Source organism: Dendrobates tinctorius, unplaced genomic scaffold (assembly GCF_039654945.1).
Source record: "Dendrobates tinctorius isolate UK_male_01 unplaced genomic scaffold, ASM3965494v1 ptg000246l, whole genome shotgun sequence".
NCBI classification, from domain to species: domain Eukaryota; kingdom Metazoa; phylum Chordata; class Amphibia; order Anura; family Dendrobatidae; genus Dendrobates; species Dendrobates tinctorius.
This window is the reverse complement of record NW_027361913.1, coordinates 11,755,527-11,769,206: the sequence shown is the minus strand read 5'-3', so window position 1 is coordinate 11,769,206 and position 13,680 is coordinate 11,755,527. Positions and strand designations below refer to the sequence as shown.

The 13,680-nt window shown below is 42.9% G+C and overlaps 1 protein-coding gene across 2 annotated transcripts in view; it reads left to right on the top strand.

The window, feature by feature from the left end:
• The window catches only part of ST7L (suppression of tumorigenicity 7 like), a 184,766-nt gene that overhangs the window by 18,221 nt on the left and 152,865 nt on the right, over positions 1 to 13,680 (top strand). For both annotated transcript variants that reach the window (XM_073557297.1, XM_073557298.1), the window contains exons 4-5: positions 2,581 to 2,635; positions 7,746 to 7,861. In XM_073557297.1, coding sequence (XP_073413398.1) covers positions 2,581 to 2,635; positions 7,746 to 7,861 — 171 coding nt within the window. The remainder of the gene's footprint in view (positions 1 to 2,580; positions 2,636 to 7,745; positions 7,862 to 13,680) is intronic.

The following is a 13,680-nucleotide window of genomic DNA, read 5'->3' as shown; positions in this document are numbered from 1 at the left end:
TGTGACATCAGTTATCCAATGAATGATGACTTCAGCGTTATTAAAAGTCACATGGTAGAGACCCTGTTCCTTTGTCGCAATGTTGAAGACAAAAGAGCTGTCTGATTAAATCAGAACTGCTATTATAGCAAACACAAGACTTCCAAAGACCTTGGTATCCCAGTTTCAACAGTGCGCAATGTTATTAAGGAGTTTGCCAAGCATGGTACCGTAAAGAACCTCCTTGGACAAGGGGAAAGAGGAAAATTGATAAGATATGTCTTTGAATGGTGGAAAAAGCACCACATAAAACATCTAAAGACCTGAAGGGCAACCTGGAACAGTCTTGGGTCATGATTTCAACAAGTATCATAAGCTGCACACTAAACCAAGTAGAGCTTTATGGGTGAAGGCCAAGGAAGAAACCATTGCTGAAGAAAAGACATAAAAAGAAACAACTGATCTTTGCCAAAGAGTACATTGACAAACCACAGTCCTGCTGGGAGAAAGTTTTGTGGACAAATGAAAAAGAAATAGAGCTTTTTGGCAATGCAAAGCAGCAGTTTGTTTGCAGACGGCACAATAAAGCTCATAAGGAAAACAACACCCTACCAACAGTTACGCATGGTGGAGGATCCATAATGCTATGGGGTTGCTTTGCTGCACTCAGTACTGGAGGCCTTGACCGTATCATAGGAGTCATGAAATCAGAGAATTGTTAAGAGATTATAGAGCGAAATGTCCTACCCAGCGTAAGAAAACTTGGTTTGTGTTGAAGATCATGGGTCCTCTATCAAGACAATGACCCAAAGCACACACAAAAAAGCACACAGGAATGTTTGAAAAAGAAAAATGGAAGGTGTTAAAATGGAAAGCAATGAGTCCTGACCTCAACCCCATTGAAAATCTCTGGGGAGAGCTGAAATCTGTCATTTGGAAAACAACCCTGCAAACATTCAAGAGCTTGAACAAACTGCAAAGGAAGAGTGGGAGAAAATATCAGCTGAGAAGTGCAAGAAGCTTATAAATGGCTACAAGAAACGATTGGAGTCTGTCATCAATGATAAAGGGTGTGCAACCAAGTATTTATTAGGTGTGCCTTTATTGCTGCACATGCTGTTTATTCTATTTCTTCTTTGAAATTGCAACATGTAAGTTGAAAAACAATGTTTTACCGTTGTATTACTTTGGACCACTAATTAAAAAATCCAGAGACTATAACTTTGGAACATTTCTACTTATTTCTGAAGATGTTGTACAGTCTATGAAAAAAAATGAAGAACTGAAGGGGTTCTGATAATGGTGAGCAGCACTGTATCTCATAAGTTTTTACAGGTTGGTAACTCACCAACCAAGGATGAGATACATCATGGCTATTTTATAGCAATATTTCAGCCCAGATCTCTGTGATTTTCAGATTTAGGCCACTTTCACAAGTTCAGTATTTGGTCAGTATTTTACATCAATGTTTGTACCCAAAATCAGGAGTGGAACAGTCGGAGGAAAAGTATAATAGAAACATATGCGTGTAGACTGTGAGCCCTCGCAGGCAGGGTCTCCTCTCCTTATGTACTTGTGTGTCCCTTGTCTTACACATGTTTATTATACTTGTCTATATTTCCCCTTTTCACATGTAAAGCGCCATGGAATAAATGGCACTATATAAATGCATAATAATAATAATAATAATAATAATAATATGCACCACTCGCAAATACTGATGTGAAATACTGACCAAATACTGAATGTGTGAACGTGTCCTTATAGTCCCTACCCAGGCTGAAATAAAAGGGGTTAAGGTTAAGGTGAGAGCTGCAGATACCTGGCAGCTGACTCTCCTGACTCCCACCTTATGCCGGAATATCTCGAGCTGGGTCATGGCTACAGCGGCAATTTAAAATCAGACCCAAATCACTTCTGTATCTGTCGTCCAGGCTGATAGTGTATAAAAGAAGCTCTCTAATCAACATCTTCATCCTCTTAATATATTGCAATCATCGGATTATATAGCATTGTTTACTTACAATTGCTCATTTTGCCTTCTTACCCAGATATTTCTTCTCTTTTCTCTGCTGTACGTAGAACCAGATCGTCTCTTGTCCCTGCATTTATCATTCCTCTCTTCTGTTCCTGACCCTGCTCCTCCTCCTCCCCTGTCAGACTTGCAGGGAAGTTAGACTTTCTGTTTCTGCATAGGGTGGAGAAACAGAAAGATTAACTGGGTAGAAAGGCAAAATGAGCAATTGTAAGTATACAGTGCCATAATATGATTGCAATATATTAAGAGGATAAAAACTTAGATGGACGTGCTTCTTTAATATTCCCCCCTCCTCTTTGGCTCCATTCACACTGGGCTCCTCAGAGCTAGGGTCTGGTTGGGGTCATCCCCGAGATCGGGAAGTTATCCCTTATTCCATAGATAAGAGATGCGTTCCAAACTTGTATCATACCCTTTTTTTGCCAGGAGAGATGATTTTCTTTTCAATTTCTGCAACATTCTGGATATTTTGGCGTTACACATATAACCAGTTTTTATACATTTTACTATGTAACAAAACCTATAGCGTGTCTATATACTATTTCTGTGTCTTGTCTTTTCAGAGTGCAAAGTTTGGCGGAACCCTCTTAATCTTTTCAGAGGAGCGGAGTACAACAGGTGATTGTCTTTTCTATAGTATAATCTCCGTGGCCTAGATTTCCCTTCTGCACACAGTGGGCGATATGATATTAGATGGGTACTTCATAACAACCAAGCAGCTCTACCTTTCTTTTTTCCAAAGCAGTTATAGCATTGATCAGGTTGGCTACCGTGGGCATCACTGCCATCTTTTGAGTAATTACTTGAGACCTATTGCTACACATCAAGTGGTGTTTTCAGTGTTACTCTAGGGAAGGGAGAAATGAATCTTTCATGCAGCATGTGAAGTGTAGAGAAAACCTAGCAGCCAGGAAACCATACCTATTAGCGATGTTCCTGCTGACATGTACATTTCTAGGGTTTATTGAGTTGTCTGTGTGCTCTGCTGGCTTCACATTCCACACGTTTGCCCGCCCAGATAAAGAAACTTAATGTGATGCATGAATGAGTCTGTTCAGCTGGTTACGATTAAGCTTTTTATGATGGCTTTACTAAGGTTCCTTGCATGTTCCATGCTGTATTGAGTGGTCATTAGCCCTTCTCTGCCTCTTCTGTATGCCCACAAGTATGAGTTGGTACATGTAGGTTTAAGGAAACATTGAAAATTCCTAAGTAAAAAGAGAAAATCAGGTTTGTAATATGAAGTATAATGATAGTCTAGTTTTCCGTCACACATGCTACTACAGCTCCTGCCCACGGTAAGCCCACTGACTAAATTCACAGCGATACCATTTGGTAGACTGGGTTATTGGAAAATGATCTATAGTTTTAAATTGGACTTTTATATTAAAGGGGTTGTCCAGTTTCAGAAAACTTTTGGCTATAAGATTTGGTAGATACTAGAAAATAAATAGTCTTGTCTTATCTTTGCTGAGTCCAGCGGCGGCTCTCTATTGTTTGTCTCTTGATTTTAAGCTTTAAAAGAGAGAAAGGAAGGGATGTTACCTTTTATAGTTGATTAACTTTCCATCCCCAACATTTTTCCAACCATGTATATAACAAATAGAGCTTAAAGGGGTTCTCCAAGAATGTAATAAAATTTCCACATCATGTAATTCAAACTGCTGTCCATATTAGTCACAATGAAACACAGTATCTGAAGCATATCATTGAGGTGCTGGAGAAGGGCTTTGACAGGAGAAGAAATAAATCTTGTACACGGATGATGCTTGACTGCATATGGAGGACTGAGGCTGGAGAAAAAAAATCCTTTGCGCGCAGTCAGCCGACTAGATTTATTTTGTCTCCTGTCACAGCCCTTCTCTGGGAAATCAGTGTTATGTGTGCTTAGTGTCCTTATGTATGATTCTAGTTTTCTGTCAGTTGAGACACAGGTTTTAGGAGCTGTTTCTTTAGACTGCAGCCTGTCTTGACACATGACTAGGATGGGCTGCCATTTGAACTACACGATGGAGACCATACACGATTAGTTCCACACATGATACTGACTGACTGACAAAGCCCAAGATCATACAAATAAAACTAGCAAAGCCATGGACTAGGTTAGTGAACAGAGTCCAAGGCTGACAGCAGTGGTTATATTCCCTGGACATCAATGCAGGATATACTGGTGCTGTAAATCAATGAGCAATAAATGAAGGACACCCAAATTTGTGTCTAAACTGCCATGAAAAAAATAAAAAAAAGCTATCTTTGAGCCAGTTTTGATAGATGAGTGCATTAATAATACTGTATATGTATATTGTAGCATATATACAGAAGATATGTTCCGTAACAGGTCATGTTAGGTGAATTTTCTACTTTCCTCCCTGCGTAACTCGATGGTTTGTCTGAAGTCAGTATTTTTTACACTGGCGGCTTGATTAACTGGGAGACAGTGCCTTATTTAACCACTAAAGCTCGTTTCATGTAAAATCACTCAACACTGCTGAAAGTGAGTACCAGTTGTAAGTCTGGGTATCCTAAGCGGTGCTTGAATGGACCACAGAATTCCACTGGATTTCCAGGCTAGCCACATAGTTACCGGGTACAATCTATGTTATAAGATGACTCAGAACGGATGTCAGGCTATGGGTAAGCACTGTAGATGTGACTTTTGCACATTAATTGTGCTCATATTTTTATTTCGAATGCAAGGCATAAAAGATATGGACATCATTGGGGCCTTTTGTGACTGAAATACATGTATTTTTGGCTAAAATTAGTTTTTGCAATTGGATTTAAGTAGAAACTTTGCATCATTTAGCTTTTACAGGCTTTCCCCTGCTGGCTGCTGAATGTAAGGGCTCCTTCACACGTCAGTCTTTCTGGAATGATTGCTTTCCATGTTTTTCACTGATAGATAGGTATGAGTGCAATGGGGTAGTTCACAAGTCCAATTTTTTTGTTCACAAAAGCACAGAGAATTGTCTGATAATGATCTGAGTGTCAGCTCAAATTGGCCTGTGCAAGTCTATGAGACCGTGAAAAAAAATCAGCGCTCAGAAGCCATCTGTGTGTTGTCCGTTTTTCACAGACTTTTTGATAGGAGAAGCTTGAGAATCCGCCATCAGTTTTTTGTTTTTTTTTTCAAAACGGGTGAAACTCTGACCAAAGTTGCTCCTGGCATGGGAACATACAGGAACGTCATGGTAACTATGTGGGCACAGGAGCTGGTCCTGCACGAGCTCCACCAGCGCGCATCGCTGCGTGTGGCAGCGGGAGCCAACAATCAGCGACGCTCCCAGCGCTCTAAGCAGGCGCTGAGAGCTGGTATCTAAGGTAAATATCGGGTTACTAAGTGGCGCGCGTCACTTAGTTACCCGATGTGTACCTTAGAAGCCTGCGTGCTGGCAGCTCCCGGCGCGAGCAAGCTGGTATCTAAGGTACACATCGGGTAACTAAGTGACGCGCGCCGCTTAGTAACCCGATATTTACCTTAGATACCAGAGTCCTCGCTGGTGCTGATCGCTCATGAAGCTGCCTGTTTGGCAGCTCCTGGCCTTCTTGTAGTGATGCACCAGCGATCCTGACAAGGTCATATCGTTGTCGGGATTGCTGGTGCATCTTTATGTGTAACGGTACCCTAACCCTCTAAATGTCACCATCAGCAGCTTTTTAGACTTAAGTCTCCGACAGGGACAAGGGGGCATCCTCTACGTCTGGAGGAAAGAAGGTTTAAGCATACTCACAGATGTGGATTCTTTACTGTAAGAGCAGTGAGACTATGGAACTCTCTGCCATATGATGTTGTAATGGTTTATTCATTGCTAACATTCAAGAGGGGTCTGGTTGCTTTTTTTGCTAAATATAATATGATTATTATTGGCACTAAATTCTGTGATGGGACGCTGATCCAGAGAACTAGTCTGATTGCCGTGTGTGGAGTTGAGAAGATTTTTTCCCCTAATACGGAGCTATTAGTGTCTGCCCAATGGGGTTTTTGCCTTCCTCTGGATCAGTGTATTAGGGTCTACGTTGCACTCGATGGACATACCGTAAGTCTACCTTCATCCTTAAGACTATGAAACAAATTTTACTCACTGTGTGTTTTTGTGTATAAAAAAAAAGGAAAAAAGTCAACTTTTTACCCCTATACCTTTAAATAAAATTGCTAGTAAAAAGGTGGAGCTCACCTGGAAGCGCATGGTAATCACAGATTACTAGAAGTTATGACAAAAATGAGTATAAATTACAGTGCACATCAACACCTCCCCATAGCAGGCGTAGATCTATAATTCTGACCGCCAGAGATGTGCCAGAATTAGTAAGGGTGCACACACGCCTCTTGATAAATTCGGAGGATCTTATTTCACTGGTGTGGAAAATGTCAAATGTCCCGCTGCGTGCGAAGCTGCCCATAGGCTGACATCACTCACGCTCTATGTGTAGGAGTAGATACAGAAAGTGAGAACTGTCAGTATTTTCTTGATCTAATACCCTTTTCTATGGCTGTACTCAGAATCTGCCTGTGATTCCAGCCTTACCGTAACTCTAGCTCCCCACATACTTTGCAGCGGTGGGCTCTTGCTGTGTAGCTCATTGTATTGCCTGGCGTGACCTAATCTATGCTCTTAGCGGCTAATTTGTTCCAGCACTAGCTGTCTGGATATCACTAGCAAGTCAATGGTGGACATGTAATAAGAAATGAGAAATGGCTCCATTGAGAAATGGCGTGGAAACAAGTTTTGCACACATTCTTGATACTACTTTATTTAGGATAGATTAGGAAACTAGTGTCTAAAAAGATGCTTTCAGAGCAATTTCCAATATTTTTGATCCCGCAAAACAAAAAACTGAAACAACCCAAGAGTAACATCCATTTCTGAACTCGCCGCTAGTAAGAACGCGGGATGGTACGAACTTAAGTGATTTTTGGGACTTGTGGTACCATCCAGGCATGAAGCCTCTGGGTTTATACTTTAACATTTCTCATCTAATTACTGTGAGACTTGCGTAGGGCCACGCTTTATTTAAACCTTATGTAGCCTGTCAGTGTTGGCAGTTATAGTACTGCTTACCCTGGTTTGCCGATTGGATTTGCTCTTGCCTTTTTATTCTTCTGGTTTTTAGTTCCTGATATCGGCTTATATATTTTAACTACTTGACAGTTTCCGGATTTTGTTCCTGACTTTGACAACCCTGCTCGCTGCCAGATCGCTCCACTGGCCAGCAGCCACTCTGTGCATGTAACCCAGGGTGCCCTGCATAGGTCCAGATCCTGTATAGGGATTATAGAATGCAGAATGAAATCAAGGATTCCTCTGGGATCTGTTACACAAAGTGGCTTGCGCAAAGCCTGTATGGAAGCCGATAAGCGCTAGGCTACCACCTAAAGTGCACCTTTACACCAAGGTTAAGGCTTTGTTTTAATCACATCAAACCAACAAATGCCAAAATAATGTCCTTTTTTTCCCAACTTCTGGTTGGCTTTGAGCAGTAGACTGTTTTTTTTTACAGTATTTTTTTTACAGTATTGTCTATATTTCTGTGTAGTATAGTTGACTTCTCTATTCTTTGAAGAGGCATCAAACAAAACAAAGTCTGTTGGCGACTTGTATATCTTTATACAGTGGTATACCATGCCGTTGTTAATTGCCTGAATGGACATTTTCTTTCCTCCCCGTTGTAATAATTGTCATATAATCTCTTGTGTGTCTTCTGTTTTCATCGTTGCCATGTTTTTCAGGTATACTTGGGTAACTGGAAAAGAACCGCTCACATATTATGACATGAATCTGTCTGCACAGGACCACCAGACGTTTTTTACTTGCGACACAGACTCTTTACGGCCATCTGATGCTGGTAGGGGGTGTATTTCTGTTTAACGGAATTGTGTGTCTGTGATCTATATGTCTGCGTGTATGTGTATAATATGTATTGATTTATATTAATGTTACATAGTTAGTGAAATAATGCTAATAATGAATAACACAAGATGAATGTGATAGAGAGCCACACGTCCGTTTATTTCTGGTACCGGAGATATTCGTGTCTGTGTGTGTAATATGTGCGGTACACTTGTGGCAACCTTGTGCCGCATCAGTGCCACACGGACGGCCGCCGGGGACCAGCGCTTACTGTAGCGCTTCTTCCCTGGTGCCGATGCGTGTCACACGGAAAACATCAATGCGTTCTCCGGATGCACGTGTGCGGGACGTTTTGCTGTCCGTGCTGACAGTAAAAAATGGACATGTCAGCGCGTTTTGTCCGTGGAAACACACTAACATGTGCACAGACCCATTCATTTGAATGGGTCTACGTGTGTACAGTACAGACCAAAAGTTTGGACACACCTTCTCATTCAAAGAGTTTTCTTTATTTTCATGACTATGAAAATTGTAGATTCACTCTGAAGACATCAAAACTATGAATCAACACATGTGGAATTATATAATTAACAAAAAAGTGTGAAACAACTGAAAATATGTCTTATATTCTAGGTTCTTCAAAGTAGCCACCTTTTGCTTTGATTACTGCTTTGCACACTCTTGGCATTCTCTTGATGAGCTTCAAGAGGTAGTCACCGGAAATGGTTTTCACTTCACAGATGTGCCCTGTCAGGTTTAATAAGTGGGATTTCTTGCCTTATAAATGGGGTTGGGACCATCAGTTGTGTTGTGCAGAAGTCTGGTGGATACACAGCTGATAGTCCTACAGAATAGACTGTGAGCTGCTTTTTTCTTGCAATAATACAATTTCTAAGTAAAGAAAAACGAGTGGCCATTATTACTTTAAGAAATGAAGGTCAATCAGTCCCAAAAATTGGGAAAACTTGTCCCCAAGTGCAGTGGCAAAAACCATCAAGCGCTACAAAGAAACTGGCTCACGTGAGGACCGCCCCAGGAAAGGAAGACCAAGAGTCACCTCTGCTGCGGAGGATAAGTTTATCCGAGTCACCAGCCTCATAAATCGCAGGTTAACAGCAGCTCAGATTAGAGACCAGGTCAATGCCACACAGAGTTCTAGCAGCAGACACATCTCTACAACAACTGTTAAGAGGAGACTTTGTGCAGCAGGCCTTCATGGTAAAATAGCTGCTAGGAAACCACTGCTAAGGACAGGCAGCAAGCAGAAGAGACTTGTTTGGGCTAAAGAACACAAGGAATGGAAATTAGACCAGTGGAAATCTGTGCTTTGGTCTGATGAGTCCAAATTTGAGATCTTTGGATCCATCCACCGTGTCTTTGTGCGACGCAGAAAAGGTGAACGGATGGACTCTACATGCCTGGTTCCCACCGTGAAGCATGGAGGAGGAGGTGTGATGGTGTGGGGGTGCTTTGCTGGTGACACTGTTGGGGATTTATTCAAAATTGAAGGCATACTGAACCAGCATGGCTACCACAGCATCTTGCAGCAGCATGCTATTCCATCCAGTTTGTGTTTAGTTGGAGCATCATTTATTTTTCAACAGGACAATGACCCCAAACACACCTCCAGACTGTGTAAGGGCTATTTGTCCAAGAAGGAGAGTGATGGGGTGCTATGCCAGATGACCTGGCCTCCACATTCACCAGACCTGAACCCAATCAAGATGGTTTGGCGTGAGCTGGACCGCAGGCTGAAGGCAAAAGGGCCAACAAGTGCTAAGCATCTCTGGGAACTCCTTCAAGACTGTTGGCAGACCATTTCCGGTGACTACCTCTTGAAGCTCATCAAGAGAATGCCAAGAGTGTGCAAAGCAGTAAACAAAGCAAAAGGTGGCTACTTTATAGAACCTAGAATATAAGACATATTTTCAGTTGTTTCACACTTTTTTGTTAATTATATAATTCCACATGTGTTAACTTATAGTTTTGATGCCTTCTGCGTGAATCTACAATTTTCATAGTTATGAAAATAAAGAAAACTCTTTGAATGAGAAGGTGTGTCCAAACTTTTGGTCTGTACTGTACGTGTCTTCGGTACGTGTGAAAACTGTCACCACACGTACCGGAGACACGGTGAAAGAGGGCTAATAAGGCTCTGACATTGGAATGATGGGACAGTAGGCAGATCCTATCATTAGTCAGTGGTGTGGCTTTGGTTATAAGCTGGAGCCACAATACAGGTGTGAACAGAAGCTAATAACTTATTAACTCAAGAAGAATGATTATTTTAGGAAATTGCATTTACAACAATAAGATGATACTGTTCATCTGATACTTCAAAAGTTGTGACACAATAATAAGTCGTTGCCTATGTTCATATGCATCATTTTTGCCACAATGTGTTTAAAATGCCTGTTTTTAAGCATTTTTGTGTCATTTCTGTTATTTTTAGCAGCAGTTTTCAGTGCGGAATGCGTGTCCTTTGTCTACAGTAAATGTTCAATAAAGTTAGTTTTATTTAGCAAAATTGTTTTACTCCTTAACGACCACCGATACGCCTTTTAACGGCGGTAGTTAAGGGTACTTAAACCACAGCGCTAACGGCGCTGTGGAAAAAGTGTACAGCGCCCCCCAGAGTCGGATTTTCTTCGGGGTCTCTGCTGCCGGGGGTAGCCGAGACCGCAGAGAACATGATTCGGGTCGGTTTTTACTGACCATGCTTTTGCGATCACCGTTATTAACCGTATAACTGCGACCGCAAAAAGAAAAAAAAGCCGCAATTTTGCTTTCACTTTCTCCTCTGATGTGATCGCACATAAGAGGAGAGAGAAATAGGGTCCTTCCCAGTGGTCCTCGGGCCCTCCTGCCTCTTCCGGTGGGCGCCGCCATCTTGGTCCCTGAGTGCCCCCTATACATGGCTGTTTTGCAGGTTACTGTCCGGCCCGTTTCTACCTGGTGTAGAAAATGCTCTATGACATCACTGTGTGCAAAATGTTTTTCCTGTCACCTATGTTAGCACCAACGAGAGAGGGGATCTGCCCTTCATGGACAGGAAACATTCAAGAATAAAAGGGCGGCTCCTCTCTCTGCATCAGTGGTTTCTTGTCCTTGATGGGGGAACCTTCATGCATGGCAGCAGCAGCGTTGCAGAAGAAAGAAGACAAGTTCCCAGACCTGGGTCGGTCGGTTGCGGCAGAGCACCATCTCTGCTTTGACTGGCGCCAGAGGTACTGGCCGTGGAGGGACCCGATGGGTTCTCGGCCGTCAGTTGCTCTTAGTCTGCGGTGCCATCACTGCATGGTTGGCCGGCAGCCCTGTGTCCCAGCCCGGTCACAGAGTGTGGCCGGAAACCGGAAGTCGCGCTCTGATGATGCGGCTGGGACCTCTTCCCCGAGAACATTTCCAGGGGCGGGTACCAGAAGCTGTAGGAGACGCCGGCCGGCAGATCCCCCCTACAAACATAGTACTTAAGGGTGGATCGCCGGCCAGGCAGGGGCACCAGTGCAGCAATGTAGGCACAGCAGCCCACTTCACTGCGGCAGCAACAGCAGCAGCTGAGTCTGCATCCACAGCAGCAGCATTGGTAATCAGAGCAGCCGCAGTGACCCCCGACGCCAGCCTCACCAGGATGGAAGTTCCGGAAGCTCCAGCCGGCCACGACGCAGGTCCAAAGATTCTAGGACAAGTTGTCGCAGCTCTACCAGGATGGAAGATTCTATTGTCTCTAAAGGAGACCTTTCGGATGACGTCGTGCCTCCTGTTTCGGTACCCTTCAATTTCCTCTGAGTGGTGAGTGAGCTACAAGAATGCCATTTTAATTATTCAGATCTCTCTCTCCCTCTCTCCTTCTCTGTCTGGCTTTCTGGTAGGAGCCTCCTAGAAAGTATACAGTGAAATCAAAGCACAGAGCCTGCACTCTGTGCGGACAGGATCTGGCTAGCACATGGCCCAAAAAATTATGCCAGGTGTGTATCAATGACACGGTGGCCAATGAGGCACCTGATTTCTCTTCCACCTTAAGAACTCTCATCAGTGCTGAGGTGGAGAACTCATTAAAGTCCCGATCCTTCTCAGGGGAAACACCAAGAAGGAATAGGGCCGAAGTGTCTCCATCATCGTTGATGACATCTGACGAGGGAATTCTGCGAGATACTTCGGAATCCTCCTCGTCAGAAAGCGACTCGAGTTCAGGTTATTGCTTCCTTCTGGAAGAGGTTGGCAATTTAGTTAAGGCAGTAAGGCCCACAATGGGACTGGTCGACCAGAAGCCCAAAAAGTCTATCCTAGATGTCATGTTTGGCACCTTGGGTAAGAAGAAACACAGTTTTTCCTATGAATGATAAATAGCAGACTCTCATCAGTAAAGAGTGGGAGAAGCCAGATAAAAAAGGCCTCCTGCCATCCTCCTTCAAAAGGAAGTACCCCTTTGAGGTTGAGGCCATCTTGTCCTGGAGTAAGGCTCTCAAATTGGATATTGCCATATCCAAGGCCTCAAAAAGTTCATCCCTCCCCTATGAGGACTCAGGATTATTGAAAGACCCTCTTGATAGAAAGCAACATGGGAGTAATCAGCAGGGGCGCTAAGACCAGCCTTCGCGGCAACTTGCACAGAGAGGTCCCTCATGGTCTGGCTGAGCACATTGGAAGGCCAGCTGGGTGACAGTTCTTCCTGTGACGCCATTAGAACCACTCTCCCAGTAATCTAGAAGGTGACTGTTTTCTTGGCAGATGCACTGGCCGACTCAGCCAGACTGGCCACAAGATCTGCTGCATTATCTAATGAAGGTCGGAGAGCAGTATGGTTAAAAAGTTGCCCAGGGGACGTTTAGGCAAAAGGGAAACTATGTTCTCTCGCCTGTGAAGGTCAATATTTATTCGGCTTGGCTTTGGATGGACACCTTAGAAAAAGCGGCCGATAAGAAGAAAGGTTTCCCGAAACCTCCCTTCTTGTCCTTCAGGCAGTTTTATCAGGGGAAAAGATACAACCGAAGGAGAACATCCACAGAACATAGGAGGTGGGAGGATAGACCAAAAAATTCTAGATCTTTCTACCTCTTCTGATTGCACGTTTGGGAAAAGGGTTCTACCGGCTGTGGTCCCTTCCTAATAGAGTAATTATTTGTAATTCTTTCATTAGTGCTGTCATGGGTGACAGGAAAACTCGTATATTACTTACCGGTAATGTGTTTTTACGGAACCCATAACAAGCCCCTTATATTCCCTCCCTTTACTAAGCCATCACCTTCTGGTTGGTGGGTTATTGTATATAGTTTTCCACTAAAGGTGGGGTTAAAGATAATTTGTATAAACTGTATAGTTTGTATAAATGTACACTAACTCGGAGGTCCTCTCATTAGCTGTAATCCACTGATCCGGAGAGAGGAACCAACCTTTTTATCTTGAAGGTTTCCTGTCCTTGAAGGCCGGATCCCCTCTCTCGTTGGTGCTCTCATGGGTTCCGTAAATACACATTGCGGTAAGTAATATACGTATTTTTAATACTTTTTTTTTTACTTCCAAGACTTTATTTTTGTTCCTGGCTTTTCTCCTATTGTGTGAGACTGAGAATTGCAGTCAGATCCATATTTCCTCCTATAGTAATATCCAGTCTTCTATTCCTACAATTCCTATTAAAGTGAAGCTTTGCTCTCCTGAGACTACATAGGAATACATGATAGCCATTTCATTGTTATGTGTATATTCGTGAGAGAATGTCATGTCTGGGCCTCTCACTAATTTATTCCTTTTATTTGCATAATAAATCACTGTGAACATTAATCCTTTTACCTGGGTATTGTTAAATCAGAAGCTTGT